This window comes from Enhydra lutris, unplaced genomic scaffold (genome assembly GCF_002288905.1).
Source record: "Enhydra lutris kenyoni isolate GAN:26980312 unplaced genomic scaffold, ASM228890v2 scaffoldscaffold12, whole genome shotgun sequence".
NCBI lineage: Eukaryota > Metazoa > Chordata > Mammalia > Carnivora > Mustelidae > Enhydra > Enhydra lutris.
The window spans coordinates 1,475,959-1,494,326 of record NW_019154096.1 but is presented as its reverse complement, the minus strand read 5'-3'; the positions used below and the strand labels follow the sequence as shown (position 1 = coordinate 1,494,326).

At 43.9% G+C, this 18,368-nt stretch overlaps 1 protein-coding gene across 3 annotated transcripts in view; it reads right to left on the bottom strand.

The window, feature by feature from the left end:
* LOC111144713 (actinin alpha 2) overlaps positions 1-18,120 on the bottom strand; it is a 66,228-nt gene extending 48,108 nt beyond the window's left edge. For 2 of the 3 annotated variants that reach the window (XM_022499153.1, XM_022499152.1), the window contains exon 1: positions 17,952-18,120. In XM_022499153.1, the coding sequence (XP_022354861.1) occupies positions 17,952-18,077 (126 nt within the window). In that variant the 5' untranslated portion in view covers positions 18,078-18,120. The remainder of the gene's footprint in view (positions 1-17,951) is intronic. The other variant, XM_022499150.1, reaches the window with a different exon arrangement.
* Between the last annotated feature and the right edge of the window lie 248 nt (positions 18,121-18,368).

The following is an 18,368-nucleotide window of genomic DNA, read 5'->3' as shown; positions in this document are numbered from 1 at the left end:
GCAAATCCCATTACATTCCACTGCAAATGGCAAGCCCACGACTGGTTTCTTGGGTTTTCATTAGCCTGCAAACAAGTGTACATTTTAGGAATCAAAAAGCCGAAATGACCACAGTAGCCTCTGATCCTGTCTTGGTCACATTTCTGTCACTCAAAGAACCCAGCATCCAGCCAGCATACCTGTAATTCACAGAGAGAGAACTAGTACCCATTCAAATTTTCAATACTTCAAATGGTGACAATTTCAGTCATGAATAAGTTGGAACCTCAACAGTATCAAAATTCTGTTTTAGAAAAATTTATTTATTTATTTATTTGAGAGACAGAGAGAGAGACTGAGAGTAGGGGAGGAGTAGAGAGTGAGGGACAAGCAGACTCCGTTCAGAGCGCAGAGCCAGACGCTGACCTTGATCCCAAGACCCTGAGACTGTGATCTGAGCTGAAATCAAGAGTCAGACGCTTAACCAACTGAGCCTCTGAGGCACCCCTAAAATGCTGCTTTTCACTTAACTTCTAGGGATACTCACAAATACCAACTTAATTATTCCGAGACCAAGGAAGAGGTGAAATTTAGAGGCAGCCCTCTTCTGTTGATTCACGCCCAAGAAGTTCTGTCAGTAAGCAGGGCTCGGGGTCTCTTCCTACCCAAAGTTAGGACACCTCACAATCTCAAATTGCAGGGCAGGCGAGCCCAGGAACAACTCAAGGGGAGCTGTCACTGATGGAATGCTTGAAGGACTTGGTAGGAAAGTGGGAAAAGAGTGCCTTCAGAAAGACCTGGTGGGTGACGCCACCTGCACACTTCAAACATGCTGGCGTAAGTGACACAGATGGAAGCAGGGGTCTTTGCTTTGCTCTGGACAGTGCCTGGCACACAGTGGCGCTCAATAACTCTTTGTTGACTAGGATCTGATTTGTCAGACTTTCTGGGACAGAGTAAAGAAGATAACAGTCAAATTTTTTTTTTTTTGACTGAAAATATAAAAAAGATTGAGGAGTTGAAAAATCTATATCTGCTTTAAAAAAATCTGTATCTGCTCAAGTTCCAGGTTTTTAAAAATTATTATCGTGTCAGACTTAACTACAGAATCCTTAAATGTTAAAATACACTCTGTAATCTTGCCAAAAAAAAAAAAAAAAATCCTTGTGAAAAATAAAAGACAACCTCGCGGCTGAGGGCATCTAAAAATAGAACCAGGCTAATGGATGATTCTTTAAGTGGATAGGTTAAAGATGGCTCTCCAGCACTTGAAAAGATAGTTCTATCCATGTCTGGCTTTAATCAGGAATTCTGAACCCTGAATTTTAGGCATCAGTCACCAGGCTCATAAGACCAACTACCATTTAGGTCCCGGGCTGTGAAGAACACATGAAGAAAGGCGCTAAAAGCTCTTCAGACTCTCTAACAGGAGGAAAAAAAAAAAATGCTTTTCAGGTTTTTTAACAAAGCCCAATCTTGCCCAGACTGATTCTGGCTTGAGGAATGGCCTCTCCGGTAATGTGGAATCAATCTCCTCCATACCTTCCAGAAAGGACAGAAGAAATTAAGGCTAGGGAATCTGGAAAGGTGTCACAACAGTTACATAAATATAAGCAAAAGCCCGGGCTTCGATGGGAAACCTGTTCATTGTCTACAGCATGCCTTCTATGCTGTTTCAAGACTCGTAAGTCATAGATAAAGAACAGTGCAAGTAATTCTTGCCTACAGACAAGAAATGCATTCTTTTGGGTACAGGGTCAATTCCTCCTCCCAGAGGGACCTTTGTTTCATTATTGCTAATCTATAAATGTGCCGATTCTTTGGATTTTTTTTTTTAACTGCTTGAAACCCCTCTCCAGTTTGTTCTTCACTAGTGAGTTAAATAACATCTTTAGCATGTGACTATTTGTGTGAGAGTCATGATTTTTACCTTCATGTCAGAATTGCCTTTTAATACTTTATTAGGATCTTTTTTCTAAAGAGAGGTCAACATTTGAATATGCTAAAGTATCCATTACTCCAATCTGAATGTTACTGATTTCAGGGAAGACGGATAGTAACTGACACACAAGAATGATACGGGAACTAACTGAAGTCTATCATTTGCTGATCTTAAGTTACAGTATGCTTCCCCCGTCCTGTGAAGATGACAACTGTTTTAAGTCTCGGCTTACTGGATTCCTTTTCTATGTCAAAGCCTCCATTTAAAGTCTAATACGTGTCCCCATGTTCCCTCTTATATGCATCACCATAAATAATATTGGATTTGGGCTGAATTATTTAGCACTCTTCTCTGTTTCATAAAGATCTTACATTTATCGAGAAGAGAAAGTATTTCCATGTTAATTTCCTCCCTGCTCAAGAAAATTTCCCACAAACATTTTATTACCACTTATTACTCACGCTCCTGATTCTTACTTCTTAGCCGCAATTACTCATTTCTTTGTCTCTATTATTGGCAAGGCGTGTGGAGCAACACAGCAAGGACATCAAACCCTTCTCTGATCGGCTGAGATTCTCAGTGTTAGTTGCAACTCAAGCCCCCTCTACTTTCATTCCAAGGGGTGTTTTAAAATTCTTAAAACGGCGCCTGGGTGGCTCTGTCGGTTGGACATCTGACTCTTGGCGTCAGTTCAGGTCGTGGTCTCATGGGTGGTGGGATCTAGCCACGGGGCTCTGTGCTCAGCGGGGAGTCTGCTTAAAGAACCTCTCCTTCTGCCCCTCCCCCAACTCGTGCTGCTCTCTCTCACTCTCTCTCTCAAATAAATGAAGACATCTTTTTAAAAAAATCTTTGAAACAAAATTTTTACATAAAAATGTGTAGAGCTTATTTTAAAAACTTTTTGTTAAAAAAAAAAAAAGTTCTAGCATTCCCTCTTCTAAAGGACAGTTAGCAAAGGATCTCAATGGAACTCTCCATTTTCACTGTTAAATGGGGTGGGGGGAGGGAAGAAGTTAGAAATATGCAGATTCTTCCCAAACTATTTTTGGGCTTGGCAGCATATGTTAAACTAACCAAATCAAATATCTTCAAAGTCTGTCATTTTTGCTCTAAAATGTTTAAAAAAAAAAAAAAGGAAGAAAGGCGGTAAGCTCAAAGAACCACAGGAAAGCTCTGGGTGCTCTGTCATCCAAGCTGAGAGCCGTCTGCAGGTCGTTGAGCCTGACTTAGGCACCAGCGGGGAGTTCTTTGGGATCACACCTGCCTCCCCCACGCTGGCACGAGCTACATGGAGAATTCCTTTGAGGACTTTCTGGTAAGCAAGCATCTGGCTCCCCAACAAACAGCCTTACATATGATTGATCCTGAGCTATGCTTCCCAAAATAACTTGTTCCCTTGGAGCCTGGATAATTATGAACAAGAGGTGGCTCTATGACACGGCAGACCCAACTGTGGCTTGGTTTTAAGCAATAGCAACATTGATTATACTTTCAGGATTCTCTGCTTGAGGAGGGATTCAAGCTTTTCTTTAGAAAAGCAAACTGACGTTTCCCTCCTGGGCCCGTCCCGGCAACTGGGGAAGAAGCTTGTACGACACGGACAGCAAAATAAATATTCTTTAATTCAAGTTCACCATACTGTTACTATTTTCAGGGACCCAAATAAATGGATGCCTACACAGAGGGAGTCAAGCATTCATTTAGAATGCAGCAGCTCCCTGTAATTCACCACATTCCCTGCGTTGGTATTTTGGACTAGATCACAGTTCTAAATCGGGAACAGACCCTGTCAGGTATGTCTACAGGTCTCCTCTTCATATGGCAAAAGCTCTGGTTAACAGAAGGGGCAAAAACAGGGAAACTGGGCATTCCCAAAGTTCTTGCTCACACCACACTGGAGGGAACCAGGCTGGGATTTCCTCCTTCAGAAAGTTCTTCCCTAGAGCTCGTGCTGGTTGGAGAGCAGTCACAAAAGTACAGAATGAAGTCCTCATATCCTGAGACATTTCATATAATTACATATTATAGTATAAAATTCATCAACATATGCTTCCATACTATAGCATAAAGTGCTCTAGGAGACAAAATGGCCAAATGTGAATGTGAGTTTTCTCTAGACTGTGACTTTTAAAAATTTCTTATCCGTATTTTCTACAGGGAATGTGTACACCTGATGCAAAATGTATCTTAAAAAAGTCACTCAGGGGCACCTGGGTGGCTCAGTAGGTTAAAGCCTCTGACTTTGGCTCAGGTCATGATCCTAGGGTCCTGGGATAGAGCCCCACATTGGGCTCTCTGCTCAGCAGGGAGCCTGCTTCCCCCTCTCTCTCTCTGCCTGCCTCTCTGCCCCCTTGTGATCTCTCTCTCTGTCAAACAAATAAATAAAAATAAATAAATAAAATCTAAAAAGTGACTCAGGCAAGTATATACAATTTGTTAGCCCACTCTTTGGTCTTGGGGTTATCTGTAACTATGTTAGCAAGTCTTACTTCATTTAATCCTCCACATTTCTCCCTGAAAAAAGAAAAACTACTTACATTGGATATAATTAAGCCACCCTAAACTTCTGAAGTTAATCAATGAAGTGCTGCTTCAGGATTTTTTAAAGTTTCCCATTAGCATCCCTATTTCGACATCGCATTTCAAAACCCTAATGGATGTGCTCGCTTCGGCAGCACATATACTAAAACCCTAATGGAGAAGGTACACACCGTCCAAGTTCTAGGATGGCAGAATAGAAATCCTTTGGAGTCTGTAATATCCAGTTACCAGTTACAGCAATAGAACCCACAGTCACACACCAGGTATTTCTGACAGCCTTTTTCCTGCTTCCTTACCAAGTCCTTAAAGGACTCTGACAGGGACAGCCCCACCAGTATCTGATACAAGGGCAATCTTGACAGTAAACGTGAATTTATCACATAGTAAATATACTTACCACCACTTCACTCCCAGATTCCCAAGGGCCTGAACATTACATATATATATATGTATTTTTTTTTTTTAATAGAAAAGACAACCTGCCTGAAGAACAAAGCCAGAGATCTGACTTTGGTGACTGGTCTGCATATTTAAATAATGTTTACCTTTCATTTTTCAGACGTGCAAAACAAACATCCTTGAAGCACAGCACATAGTAATATCAAACTGTCTTAGGGAGACATCTATACAGTATTTATAAAACCATACAGATAGCATATCAGATAACAAAAGCATATGGCGGCATGCATTTCAGATGGGAACCTGGCCCACCAATGGGGTCGGTGGCCCGATGTTCCTCCACACACAGGGCTCACTCCCACAGCTCTCTGCAGGGCTTGGTCTCCTAAAGGATTAGGGAATTAAAACACTCAGACATTACTAGACTCTGGCATTTAAAGCTGCCAAACTATAAGAAATCTCACTTCACCAATATCTGCATTTTTTAAAGATCAGAAATAGGCAAGTGCTCCGAGAAAAGGCATTACTATATTATATATAAATCATTTGGTTCTCAACATTATTTTACCATTCTCTGAGGTCGCCATGGGTATGTCCTTGGAACAGAGTGACCACTGAGTTACTGTCTAAACTGCATGACTTCTGCGAGTCGAAGGAGAAGCGGTTTCTAATTTCCAGCCACAAGTGGGACCATCCTGGGCCGACCTGGATGCAAGGTCCCTACCTCTCACTCCACCTCCTCATATCCTTTCACAAAGAACAGAGGTGCTGAGAAATGAACACAGGGCACGCCTTAAATTTACACAATGTTGTATGATAATTATATCTCAACAAAGCTGGCGGGGAAATACAAGATAAATAAAATAAAATGGAATTTTTGCAAGGAATGAGAGGTGGCCTGGAGCTGCAGTGTGCATCCGGCTTCCTCCCATCACCCCAAGGACCACCCTAGAAATGGACACATGTAAGCAGGCAGGGGCCCAATCTGTAGCTAAATAAAATCCCCGGAACCAGTCTTGGCAAGACCGCCCCTAAAAATAACCTTTCCCCAAGAACCCTTTAAATGTCTGTTCTCTCCTTCCTCCGGCTGTACTCTGGGGGTGGTGGAGGAATGAAGATGTACGAGTATCAAATTCAGCATCCTCAGACATTTTTCCCACCTCCTGTCTCAAATCCAAGCTCTCCGTCCCAAGTGGCAACAGCGGTGGTCGTAAGAACGGAGAGAGAACTAGATAGATAACCCTGAAAGAGGTTACAGGGTCACTTGATCAGATCAGTTTGCAGCAGGAGAGAGATACTGCCTACACATGGCACAAACCCTATCAGTAGTGACTTCATATGTGGCCACAAACTCCTGGCATTGAACCATTCCCATTTTCACAGGATGGGAAGAGGCTTTGCCTCCACCCAAAGTGCTTCGCACACTTCCCATCCTCTTCTTGTGGACAGCCTGAAATTCACCCTGATGACGGGGGTTATGGTCTTAAAAAGGTCACCTCTAAAACACAGGTGATCTCCGGAAAGGCAGGTGTTGGGAACCTTCTGTTTTTAGGAACAGATGATTATAATGTTAAGAATATGAGAAATCCTTAGGAGACTTTGGGGGTGAGGGGAGGTATACAAGTAGGGCAGAGGAGGGAGGAGGCCCAGATGGCCAGAGGGGTAGCAGGAAGTGTGGGATTTTAGGTGAAAAGAGAGGAGCTCCGAGAGGGGAAGGAGACAACCGGCCTCCTTCAAAGTTGTGCTTCATGCTGCTTTCTTTCAAAGTTGTGTTTATGGAATAAATCACTTGTTGAACATAAAAATTTTGTTTTTCCTCTTAGAAGTGGACAACCTTGGTGGCCATTTCACGGTATACTCACATATCAAAACACTCTGTATAGTTGAAATATATACAATTTGGGGCGCCTGGGTGGCTCAGTGGGTTAAGCCGCTGCCTTCAGCTGGGGTCATGATCCCAGGTCCTGGGTTCGAGCCCCACATCGGGCTTTCTGCTCGGCGGGGAGCCTGCTTCCTCCTCTCTCTCTGCCTGCCTCTCTGCCTACTTGTGATTTCTCTCTGTCAAATAAATAAATAAAATCTTAAAAAAAAAAAAGAAATATATACAATTTATTATTTGTCAATTACACCTCAATAAATCTGGGCAGGGGTAGAAGTGGACATTCCCTGTCCATGAAACAGGTTTTCCTTGGCCAGCTGGGTTCAGAAGTATTCACTGTGTTCTATAGTCTCTCGGCTCCTGTGTATGTTTGAAACTTTCCATACTAGGAAGTTATAGAACAGAAAAGTGGGATTTTTTTTTTTTTTTTAAATGTAAAGGAAAGGAGTCCTTGGTACGGCCACATCAGTGTTTAGGCTGAATCTCTGTGGACCCCAAATCTTAGAGAGAGCTGCTGTCCACTAAGACATCATGCCTATCCTAGAAGATGAATCTCATCTGTGTTCATGCCTCTTGGAGTCCCATTTGCTGGTTCCAACAGGGAGCTGACTCAAGAACTTAGGCATCCTGAATGAACTCTGGCTTCTTTTGGAACTGAGCCAACCAGACCAGAAGTTAAAATTCCAAAGCTAGCCCCCTAATGGCATGTCCTACTAAACTCTGTTTAGAGGTTTAGTTGGCTTTTCCTGTGGTCCCTTTCCTCCTCCTGTGGCATTTCTGTTGAACACCCCAAATGCCATACAGCTTGACCTAGAGAAAACCTCTGAGTGACAATGTTCCCCATGTCTCAAAATTTAGTTCTCTCATTTCATCAGATGCCCCAATTATACCCATTTAGGAATGAGAAATTCACAGGCACACACCCTTCCACAGCGACGGCTGGTGAGGGGTAAGTGAGAAATTAAGAATACCGAATCCCGCGCTTCAGATCCAAGGTGTAGTTTATATGTTAAGTTTGGGCAGAAAGCAACAACAACAACAAAAACCCACAAAGTGTTCCATAGTTAAAAGTGCAACCTTCAAAGATAAGCAACTTGGCTCAAATTTCAGCTCTGCCGCTTGTGGACCAGAGGATGCAATAGAATATTACCACCAGCACATTTTACAAAGTTCCTACTGAGAGACAGAGCCGTGTCTTCGTACTTTGGAATTCTGTTCCAGCCACCTTTCCCCACCTGCAACAGCTCTTGGACAAATTACTTAAATTCCCTGGCTAAAAAAAGGAGGGTAATAACACTCAGCTCTCAAGACTGTTGTGAAGAGTGAATAAAATAGTACCTTTGGTTAAAACAGTGCCTGGTAATTCTCAATAAATTAGTTGCTCTGCCCCGTTACAGTGAATAGTTTGGGATACTAAGAATAACACGCCAAATCCCCTCCCCCTCTTTTTTCTTAATCCACTAGCAAAAATTCACATATGAAAATATCACTTTCACCGTCTTGTTGGAATTTTTTTGTTTTGGTGTTATACCAAAAAAAATTTTTTTAAGTATCCTTCTGTCTCAGAATTCAACAAAAGAGATCAAAATATGCAATGAAATAATCAGCCACCTCCTATTTCGTAAAATTCCAGTAATTGAATAGAAATTACACGGTGTGTAAGATATAAAATGCATGACTTGCATTTTTCCAACTAATGTCTCTCTCCCCACATCCCAGCCCAATCTCACTCTCACCCCTGCTGCCACTGAAAAATTTGTCTCAAAATAGAAAAATACTATCCTCTGTGGGTCATCTTTAAAATGATTACAATTCTGTATATGTCTTCTATCATCTGCATGACTGATGCTCTCCAACACCCAAAATACCAGTAATGTTTTCTAAAAACCTTAAAACAAGACATCTAAACGACGGCAATAATTTGTTTCATCTCCTTAATTTTTTAAATGATAATATGGGGAAAAAAAAGGAAACCTATCTTGGAGTTAAATTCTACATTTAGTGTAAGATGAAACAAATTCTACTGTTTTTAGTAATCCTCAAAAATTTCCAATATAGTCTTCCTCAAGAAAGCCCATCATTGGCCCTTTCAACCACAGAAGGGTTTTATGCCCCAGACCTGAACAAATCACCATTAATAATTTCTCGCAGCTTTTCACTTCCTTTGAAAGCGTAACTTATCTCAACGGCTAAAAGATATCCCATCCCATGTCGCCAAACCCCTGGGTTTCTCTTTCAGCAGTTACCCGATTCAAATGCCAGACTCAGACTGGCAAAGTTCCAGTGGAATACCACGGTGAGATTTCTCCAGGAGGAAAATCAAAGCCATCTCGACAGTTCGAGTGGTTCCAAGTCGTCTGAGGCAAGCACATCTTCACGTAGAGAAGCAATGCGTCCATGGGCAGGTAATATCACTGCTTCCTGTGGAAGTCCTCTTCTCTGAGATCCTCCATGTTCCCCTCCCCGAAGTTTCAACCACTGCCTATGAGCAGATAGCTTCTATGCCTGAACCTCCAGCTTGACCTTTCTCCTTGATATTTCCATTGGATAGCAAGCCCTCAATCCAAACCTCACATTTTTAACTAGGACAAAATCCAACAATCCCCCTGCCCTTACTTTCCTAAATGAACACCAAAAGTGTTAGAGATAAGGCTAGAAATGGTTAGAATTTAGCTTTATGGTCTGGCTACTGTATTGGTACTGGTCAAGGATCTCAGACATAGTGGGACATAGCAGTACCATAGTTTTATTGGGTTGAATGTAAGAAAAGTGCAATTTTTGGAGGTGAAAATGGTCAGCGTCAAAGAGTTTCACGTGGGTAAACATAATATAAAATTTCTCAAAATTCGGGGCGCCTGGGTGGCTCAGTTGGTTAGGCGTCTGCCTTGGGCTCGGGTCGTGATCCCAGGGTCCTGGGATCGAGTCCCGCATCGGGCTCCCTGCTCACTGGGGAGCCTGCTTCTCCCTCTTCTCCCCAACTTGTGTGCTCTTGCTCTCTGTCAAATAAGTAAATAAAATCTTTAAAAAAAAAAAAATTTCTCAAAATTCTAATAAAGACCAATGACATTACCTAACTTCTAAATAATTATTTTCACATCCTATTTGATGATCATGAAATAAAAACTCTTTATGGCTCTAAAAGGTAGGATTTCTTGATTTGCCAATCTCAATTAAAATTGTCTACATAAGACTCAATCACAGGTTCATACTAAATGTGGTTCTCATTTCCTCCAAATGACCTCATATTCACCTACTTGTCCATCTGGTCCTCAAAATTACTAAAAAAGGAGGGTTTTTTTTTCCCCCCCAAGATTACATGTCTTTTAGTGAAAAGGCTGTCACAGATACCACTACTAAGAGTCTATTTTCAATTTGCAATTATTCCTAGGGATTATAACTAACACTTCTACCTCCTAGCAAAAACAAATGAAGATAACTCAAAGTCACACTAACTTCTCAGTTTTGGACTTGGCACTCAGGTCGACTCCTTTCCAGAAATACACACACTCTTCCGAATCACCCATGAATATCTATTCTTTATTTTCTAATTCCACTACTATGAAGTGCAACATGTTTTCCAAAAAAATTTGTTTTACCATATTTTGTATATAAGAATCACACATTTAAATTTACTTATGTGAATCATTAATGTAATTTTTCTTTATTAAGTGGGTAAAGATTCTCAATCTGAGAAAAAAAAAAGGTCATTTCAAATCAAATTTAGCTGGCTAGAAATTCTGCTCATTAATATGGTGACATGTTATAATTTAAATAAATTTGCATGAATGAATTTTTATTTCAAAAATCTCTAAATTCCAATTTTTTTTAAATTAAGCAGCTTGTCTTTGAAGGCTCCGTTTTAGAATAAGAATTAAGTCAGATAACTCCATTCATTTTGAGGACTTGAGAAAAATACTTTTTTTAAAACCACTACGGAACAGGCATGAATTGGAGTTAATACATATATAGCTCAAGGAGTTCTAAAGACTGTAAAAAAAAGTTTCTTAATTGTTACATTTAAATTTTTTAATTGTGCTAAACTAAACACTTTTCAGAAATAGGGCTCATAATTTTCTCATTCCAAAAATGAGTACAGAGTCTGAGCAGGCTCAGGGCTGGGCCTGGGGAACCAGAGAAGAGCGTCTGCTCATAGTCCTCTCCTCAGAAAGATCATGATGGCACCAGGGGACCATGTCCTAGAAGGCTGGCCTCTTGCAGGAGGGACTGCAGAATGGGTGGAGGAGGTTGGGGCTGGGTATAAGGCAAAGGGGTGAATCAAACATGGTGAGGGCCACTCTGTGGGATTGGACCTTGATCCTGCTGGGGCGGGAAATGGAATAGCAGACAGAGCTTAGCTTGGACCTGGCCTCCCAGAGCACTGCAGGAGGTCTGAATTCTCTGCTGAAGGCAATAAAGAACCACAGAGGGACTTTAAGCAGGAAATACCATGAGTAGGCTTGTGCTCAATAAAGATCACTCCTGCCAGCATCATGGAGGAAAGCCTGAAGAGAAGCATAAGCCACGGAAGGGTGACAAAGTAGGAGGCCACCACCCTAACCCAGGCAGGAAACACAGAAATTCTGAAGACCTTAAAGTACATAATGGGATGAAGGGGCAGGGTCCAGAGGATTTTGGCAGGTGAGCTCCACCAGAGTTGGGAGAGAGGGAGGCACCAAGAGTAAGTCCCAGGATCCCATTTGAGTGCCAAGGAGGAAGATGTCTCTAGTACCATGATGGCAAACCACATGGGAGAAGCATTTTGGAAATATTCTCTCCTTTCCTTCACCAGCCTAGTTGAATTGGGTGGCCCTCTCTGTGCTTTGCAATGACCTTTCTGTCTCTTGAACCTGACTATAAGCTCCTTAAGGCCTAAGGTCAACTCAATTCTCTATTCCTGGTCCCTAGCAGGCCCATTATAAATGTCAAATAAAAGAATGAATGGCTATACCTATGCCCCACTACATCTTGTTCTTCAGTAGGGTTGCAGGTCAAAGCATCTTCCAGTTTCTGGCATGGAAAACTGTGGGGAGGAGGAGGAGTGCGTGTGCCACCACCACCCACCCACCCACCCCGCATGCCTGCATGCACTCAGATACGTTGTTCGCATAAAAAATGTTCCAGACTGCTTTAGAAAGACCAATTCCTTGCACTCAAGATTTTCCTGCCTTTGGAATTTGTCTAGCACAGCAGTTAGCAAACGTTCCCCTTAATCTCTGCTTTCTGTTCTTTCTGGAAGAATCAGTACCGTTCCCAGGGAAACAGCGGTACAATTCTGACTGTCCTCCAACGTATTCCGTACCAACTCCTCTGCTCATCATGGTGGCTCCCACACCCACTCGGGTCCTGCGCCTTTTCTGTAGGTGTCTCCCAGCTGCAGCAACTGACGGCGGCGTGTGCTGACAGCTTTCTGAAGCCGAGTTCATTAAGTTTCCCAGCTAAGAATTATACGTGTCCTCCCACTCTTGGAGAATCTTTGGAGTTCAACTTTCTACCACGGTGCCCTTGGCTGGAGGGGTGAAGCACGCTCCAGGATGTACCCCAGTGCCTTGGGGAGGGTCCAAAGACAAAGAGTGACTCTTCTGCCTCATGCCCCGTGCACGTATGATCAACTACAGCAACCCAAGTGCACTTAGAACAACGGTCCCTCCGGGGGCAGAGACTACTTAGGGCTCATACTAGATTCTGTCTGTCCATGCCTACCCACCAACATCCTTCCCTGGACATCAAAGGTCCCTTGGAACTCCCGCCCTCCCTTCCAGCCGTGGCCACAGGGACACACCACCCTCCCCTCTGCCATGGAGTGCACCCTCCTCCCCTCTCCCCTGCGCTGGATGACAGACATATCCTGTAAATGTGCAGCTTTCTCTCTCCTGGCCGGTGAATAGACTCTCCTCATCAGTTTGCTCATTTCTCATCAATACTGCTGTCTTGAGTTTCCAGTCCACGAGCTCTCAGGGTGGGATCATGTCTGCTTAACTGGATTTATGAGCAGCCTGCTGTGGAATAGCACGGGGCCATTTAATACTTTTATAATCCCTCCTGACCACTCAAAAATTGATGCCTTCCTCGCCATTGCTCCTACCAGCCCCTGGTTCTAATCCTCACCACTCTGCCCAGCGGGTCCTATCTTGGGCTCCTGCCTGGGTCTCCCGGACTCAGGTCCTCACGCATCTGATTCTTCCTGCAAACAGTCTGCTTCTTTAAGCACGGACCTCTGGAGCTCCAACACCTGCAGGGCTCCGCCCTCATCCTCATCTCAGTCCACTGTAACCTGGGCCCTCTCTCTGCATCCCAGTCTCCATCATGAGCTTCAGCCAAGCCCGTCTTCTTCTCTTTCTCCCTCAAGCACATCACAAGCAGCAGACACCTGCAAGAACATGGAGCCTGGTGTCCCAGCCTGCCCACCCTTTAGACTCTCCCTCTCTGAGCTTGTCCCCTCAGCCCTTTGTCAGAGGGTGGTAAAGAGGGGCTAGGGAAGAGGGGAGAGCGGGTGCTTTCATGGCACTAAAGAGTGATGTGAACACTTATTATGGTGACATCCCACTTATCCACGCACCTCCCTACCCCCAAGAAACACAACAGTCACTTCACTCCATTTCTCCAGCCAGGAATATGATTTTTGTCTCCTCTCTACTCAGCTAATGTTTAGTTACTACTGAAATTAAGGTCTGGCCCAAGTCCTACTCGCTCACAAAGCTACTTCTCATTTCCCCACCCACGACAGCTTTCCTGATTTGACCTATAATTTCTGTTCTTTACACAACAATTAATATTAAGCCATGTATTATTTCCCTCCAGAGTCCAACAGTATAAATCCTCTCTTTACAATACATCAGGATGAAGGGAAGCTGGTGATTTAATGGACATGGAGTTTCAGTTTGAGGCAATGGGAAAATTCAGGAGACGGATGGGTGATAGCATGATATTGTGAATGTGTTCACGTCACTAAATCGTACACCTAAGAATGGTGACGATGGTAAATTTTATGGAAAGTCTATTTGACCACACACATGAAACAGTACAGCAAAGCCACTAAGCAACAAGTCTGTGCCTCATCATCCCTCCCCAGTCCAGGTGTAGAGCTCACTACTGTTAATAAAAATATTTGCTGCGTGAGGATAATAACATCTGAACATTTAGACTGTATGGAGCCCCTTCCACATAAACTGGTTTAACCGTTCGATCCTGAGAAACACAATGAGGTAAGAAAGGTATCGCTTACCTTTATTTTCTAGATACATGGACACGTGAAGGCTTAGGGACTTGACAACGGTCAGAGAGTACCAGTGAGGGCTGAGAGCCCTCTAGGTTTCACGAACCTGGAAATGGTCACCCGCTTTTTAGTAACTGTTCACCTTGTTGAAACACGTACCGCTTTCTCTCCCAGGAAAAATTCACGCAAAGGCAGATTTCCTGGTGCAGAGGAGAAGAGATTTCACTTTGCTCCCTTCCTCGGCAGGTACTCGCCATGGAACACTGGGCGGGGCAACCTCAGGTTCCCCGGCTCTCTAATTAACCTGGACCCTGTGGGCAGCTGCTCCCACACATGTCTTTGGATGCTGCCTGACCCGACCCGGTGACATTTTAGCCTGGGTGACAGGATGAACAGGAGGTACTCTGAGGTGAGTGGTGAATCAGTCCATCTAGCTTCTGACTATGAAGAAGAACTTGACCTTCTCTAGGACTGATTAAAACTGGGGAGAACTCCAATGGGGGAATATACTAACCACTCCCTTATTCTCCCAAAAGCTGGTAAAAAAGTGTATTGATCATCCAGCCATATACAAGTTAAGGGTGTAAGGACCCCTCGTGTCACAAAACACACAGTCATTTATTTCCTTAAAAGGCCTGTGCTAGCCTCCCAGAGCGGTGAAGGACAGCACACCGTGCTTACAGAGATAGCACACATAGTCAACATTGCTGTTCTGACAAGTCACCTCCTGATTAGGCTTCAGTCAAACTGAAGGTTGAATATGTTCCTTGGTTCCAAGAGGAGCTTTCTTCTAAATACCAAAGCTCGAGAAGTTTCAAAAGTCCACTGAAGACAGCCTCATTTACATGAATATAAATATCCCCATCCCCGTTTACTAAACACCCCTGAAAGAGAAGGGGAGCACTCTGAAATCCTTGTATGCATACTTAATGGTAAAGTCAATGTCTTCTGAATTGCCTCCTTTTGGAAAAAGCATGAAGCTTCCTCAAGAAATTGAAAATGGAATTATCACAGGAACCAGAAATTTCATTTCTGAGTACAAAACCAAAAAAATTGAAAGCAAGGTCACGAGAAGATACTGGTACGCACACACTTACACCAGCATTATTCACCGTTGACAAAAGCAACCCAAGTGTCCATCTTCGGATAAACAGATAAGTAAGTGGTATGTACATAGAGTGGAATATCATTCAGCCTTAAAACAGAAGGAAATACTGACCCATGCCATAACATGGATGGACCCTGAAAACATTATGCTAAGTGAAATAAGCCAGCCACAAAAGGACAAATACGGGAGGATTTCACGTACATGAGATCCCTAGAGGAGTCACATTCATAGAGACGGAAAGTAGCAGGGCGGTTGCCAGGGGCTGGGGAGAGGGGAGAATGTAAAGTTACTCTCTAATGGGTATACAGAGTTCAGTTTTCCATGATGGAAAAAGTTCTGGAGATTGGCCGTATAACACAGCAACGTGCAGTCCTTAACCTTAAAGAACGGCACACTTAAAAATGATTAAGATGGTACATTTTTTGTTACATGGTTTTTGCCAATTTTTAAAAAATCAGCATCTAAGAAAAAGAAGAAAAAAAAGCACTATACTTTCACTAAGTCCTTCTGTAGCAAGGAATTCCACACCAGAGAGCAAGGATTACCACAGCCTATGAGACTCTCTGAACTGTGGATATAATTAGGCACCACATCCATTAAAATGCTACGGACGTCATCATGTGTTACCAACATCTGTTGACAGATCTCATACCCAGCATATCACTGAAACAGAGTGTGGAGAAGGTAGCCCACAATAGAAACAATGGTATTTTATCCTTGCCCTGTTCCAACAGTGTGTCTCATAGGACATAAATAGAGGCCACTCACTGCTCTTACTCTGAACTCACAGTTCAATATTATTTTATTGACTTGAGTAGGTGCTATACCAAAAGTAGAAACACGGTATGTTTTAGATCTGTTCAGATCTGTGTCCTAAGGCAGTGGGGTTTTTCCCCCTCCAGCATCTACAACACTCAATCTATCTTAAGGGGGAAAAAAAAATGAATTCTCACTTTAAACTTTCTAGCATTCTTTTGAACTGGGATTTGGAAGTATATACACTTTTTAATAAAATATGTCAAGTGCTATACAATTACAATGATATATTCACACAGGAATTCTATTCAAAAATATTGTGAACATGATAAAAAAAATAAGAGGAGATAGATGTCAATGTGGTTTTTAGAAACTGACATTAGCTCTATCCTGATATTGTACTGTAGGAAAAAACAAAAACAAAAATAACAGAAGCACTGTTTCTGTGATTAGACCTAAAAATGATGGGCGGATTACCTGTCCAATGTCTTAGCTACTTTACTGTGTCTCATAAAAAAAAAAAGGCAACCTTTGAAAGGAAGACTTAGGAGTTAAAAAAAAAAAAAACGTGAAAAATGTAGTAATCAAAACTGTTTAAAGAAAAACACTAATGCTGAAAGTTAAACTCACTTTAACTTCTTGCTGACTGATAATGCATCACTGACCCAGACGACATATTAATAATCTTCAGGCCATGTGTTTCTCTCATGATGTCCTTTAAAAAACAGCAGGAGGTCTGAAATGTTATTTTCCTTTGTAGACTCAACTTATATTTATCACTTCTGTCCTCTTGTTTCCAAGAAGGTGGGGATGGTGGAACTCTTAGGAAACTAAGGTGGAGAGGGAAATGTACCCAAATGAGAGCTTTAGAATAATAGTAGTAAACAGTATTTGACCAGAAAGGGTAGCCGACAAAAGAGAGATCTTGATGTAAAAATAATGCTCCGGTATTTGCAGTCAAATGCTCTACCACTGAGCTATACCCCCAATGCTCCGGTATTTGATAATTATCCAAATAGGGAGAGATCCTCGCAGCCAAGGCCGTTCATGGGGACAGAAGGATGTATCGCCCCACCGTCATATGCTAATTTACAGTGTCATACAGCACACCCACTCACAGGGTCATCTAGGAGAGCATTTCCCATGCACACATATGGTGGGCAGACCTTATTCACTTAAAAGCAGGTCCTTAGCAGGGAATTTCACTTTGCCCCACCCCCCAGAAAAATAGTGGGGGGAAAGTATAGGGCACCTCACTTTTGTCCTGACACTGTCATCATAAAGTTGGGTTAGCAGGTCTGGGCTGGCACGTCTGACTCCGCCAGGCTCTGTGCCCAGTCAAACAGGAGGTGGGATTTAGCCTCCTGGTGAGCATCCCCTACTTCTCCTAGCCAAGGGGATCAAGAAGAAACCTTGAAATAATGGAATATTCCATTGGGCCCCCAGAGAGCGCCTACCAAGAAGGGCAAGGAGCTTTCAGAGCTGGCTGACTCCCTCATCCCTGGGTGCTTACCTCCATGAACCATAAATAGAGTGTGAAATAATTATTACTTTATTGGTGAGTGTCTAGTGTTCCTACAGCATCTCTCTCTTAGGAGCCCAAAACATCTAAGAAATGATTTGCAATTCCTCTTTGGGGAGCCCTGTGGAAATCCCAATGACACTGATGTTCCCCTGACATCTTTTATTTGGGGAGAGAGGGGCGAGAGGCAAACGGAAACAGTGGTACAAGTAAAGTATAACTCCCGCGGCCAAGGTCACAGACTCAAGGGGTGAGGAGCGACCCGAGAGTCTTTCAGATTCTGATCTAACGCTGATTAAAGCAGATTCACACGTACACAGCACTGTTCCTCTTTTAACGTTTTTCGTTCTGTGACTCTTACGTTACTTACACACGCGCGCACACACGCGCGCGCGCGCGCGCGCGCACACAGACTGGACGCCCAATTTCGTGCCTGTCCCTGGAAGTGTTCTCCTTCCTAACGGGGCACCCGGGCTACGATGACACAGGACAACACGACACCTCCACCACGCGCCCTCTCGCTAGTGCCCGCAGTCGGCGAGCCCGCGGGGGCTGGGACACACAGACACCGGGGCCGAGCCCGCAGGCGGCGGACACGGGCCCCTTGCTGACCTTCCTCTGCTGCTTCTCCCAGGCGGGGTCTAGGAGCAGGTCGCGGTCCCACTCCTCTTCCTGGATCATGTACTCGTCATCGTCATAGACGTAGTTGTACTGCACGCCGGGCTCTATCTGGTTCATGGCGCTCGGGTAGCCGGGGCTGCGGCGGGGCGCGCGGGGCTCGGACGGATTGATGGACTGACGGACGGGCGGGCGGAGAAGCGGCGGGGCCGGCGGGGCGCGCGGAGCTCGGCGGAGGCGCAGGCGGCAGACTGGCGGGCGCGGGGTGACCTTCGCGCGGCTCCTCTCGGGGCTGCACGCCTAGACGCTGGGTCGCGGGCGAAGCACCAGCTCAGGCGGCGAGCAGCTGCGGAGCAGCTTAATACCCGCGCCGCCGGTCACGTGGCCACCCGGCCGCGCCCCCGCCCCGCC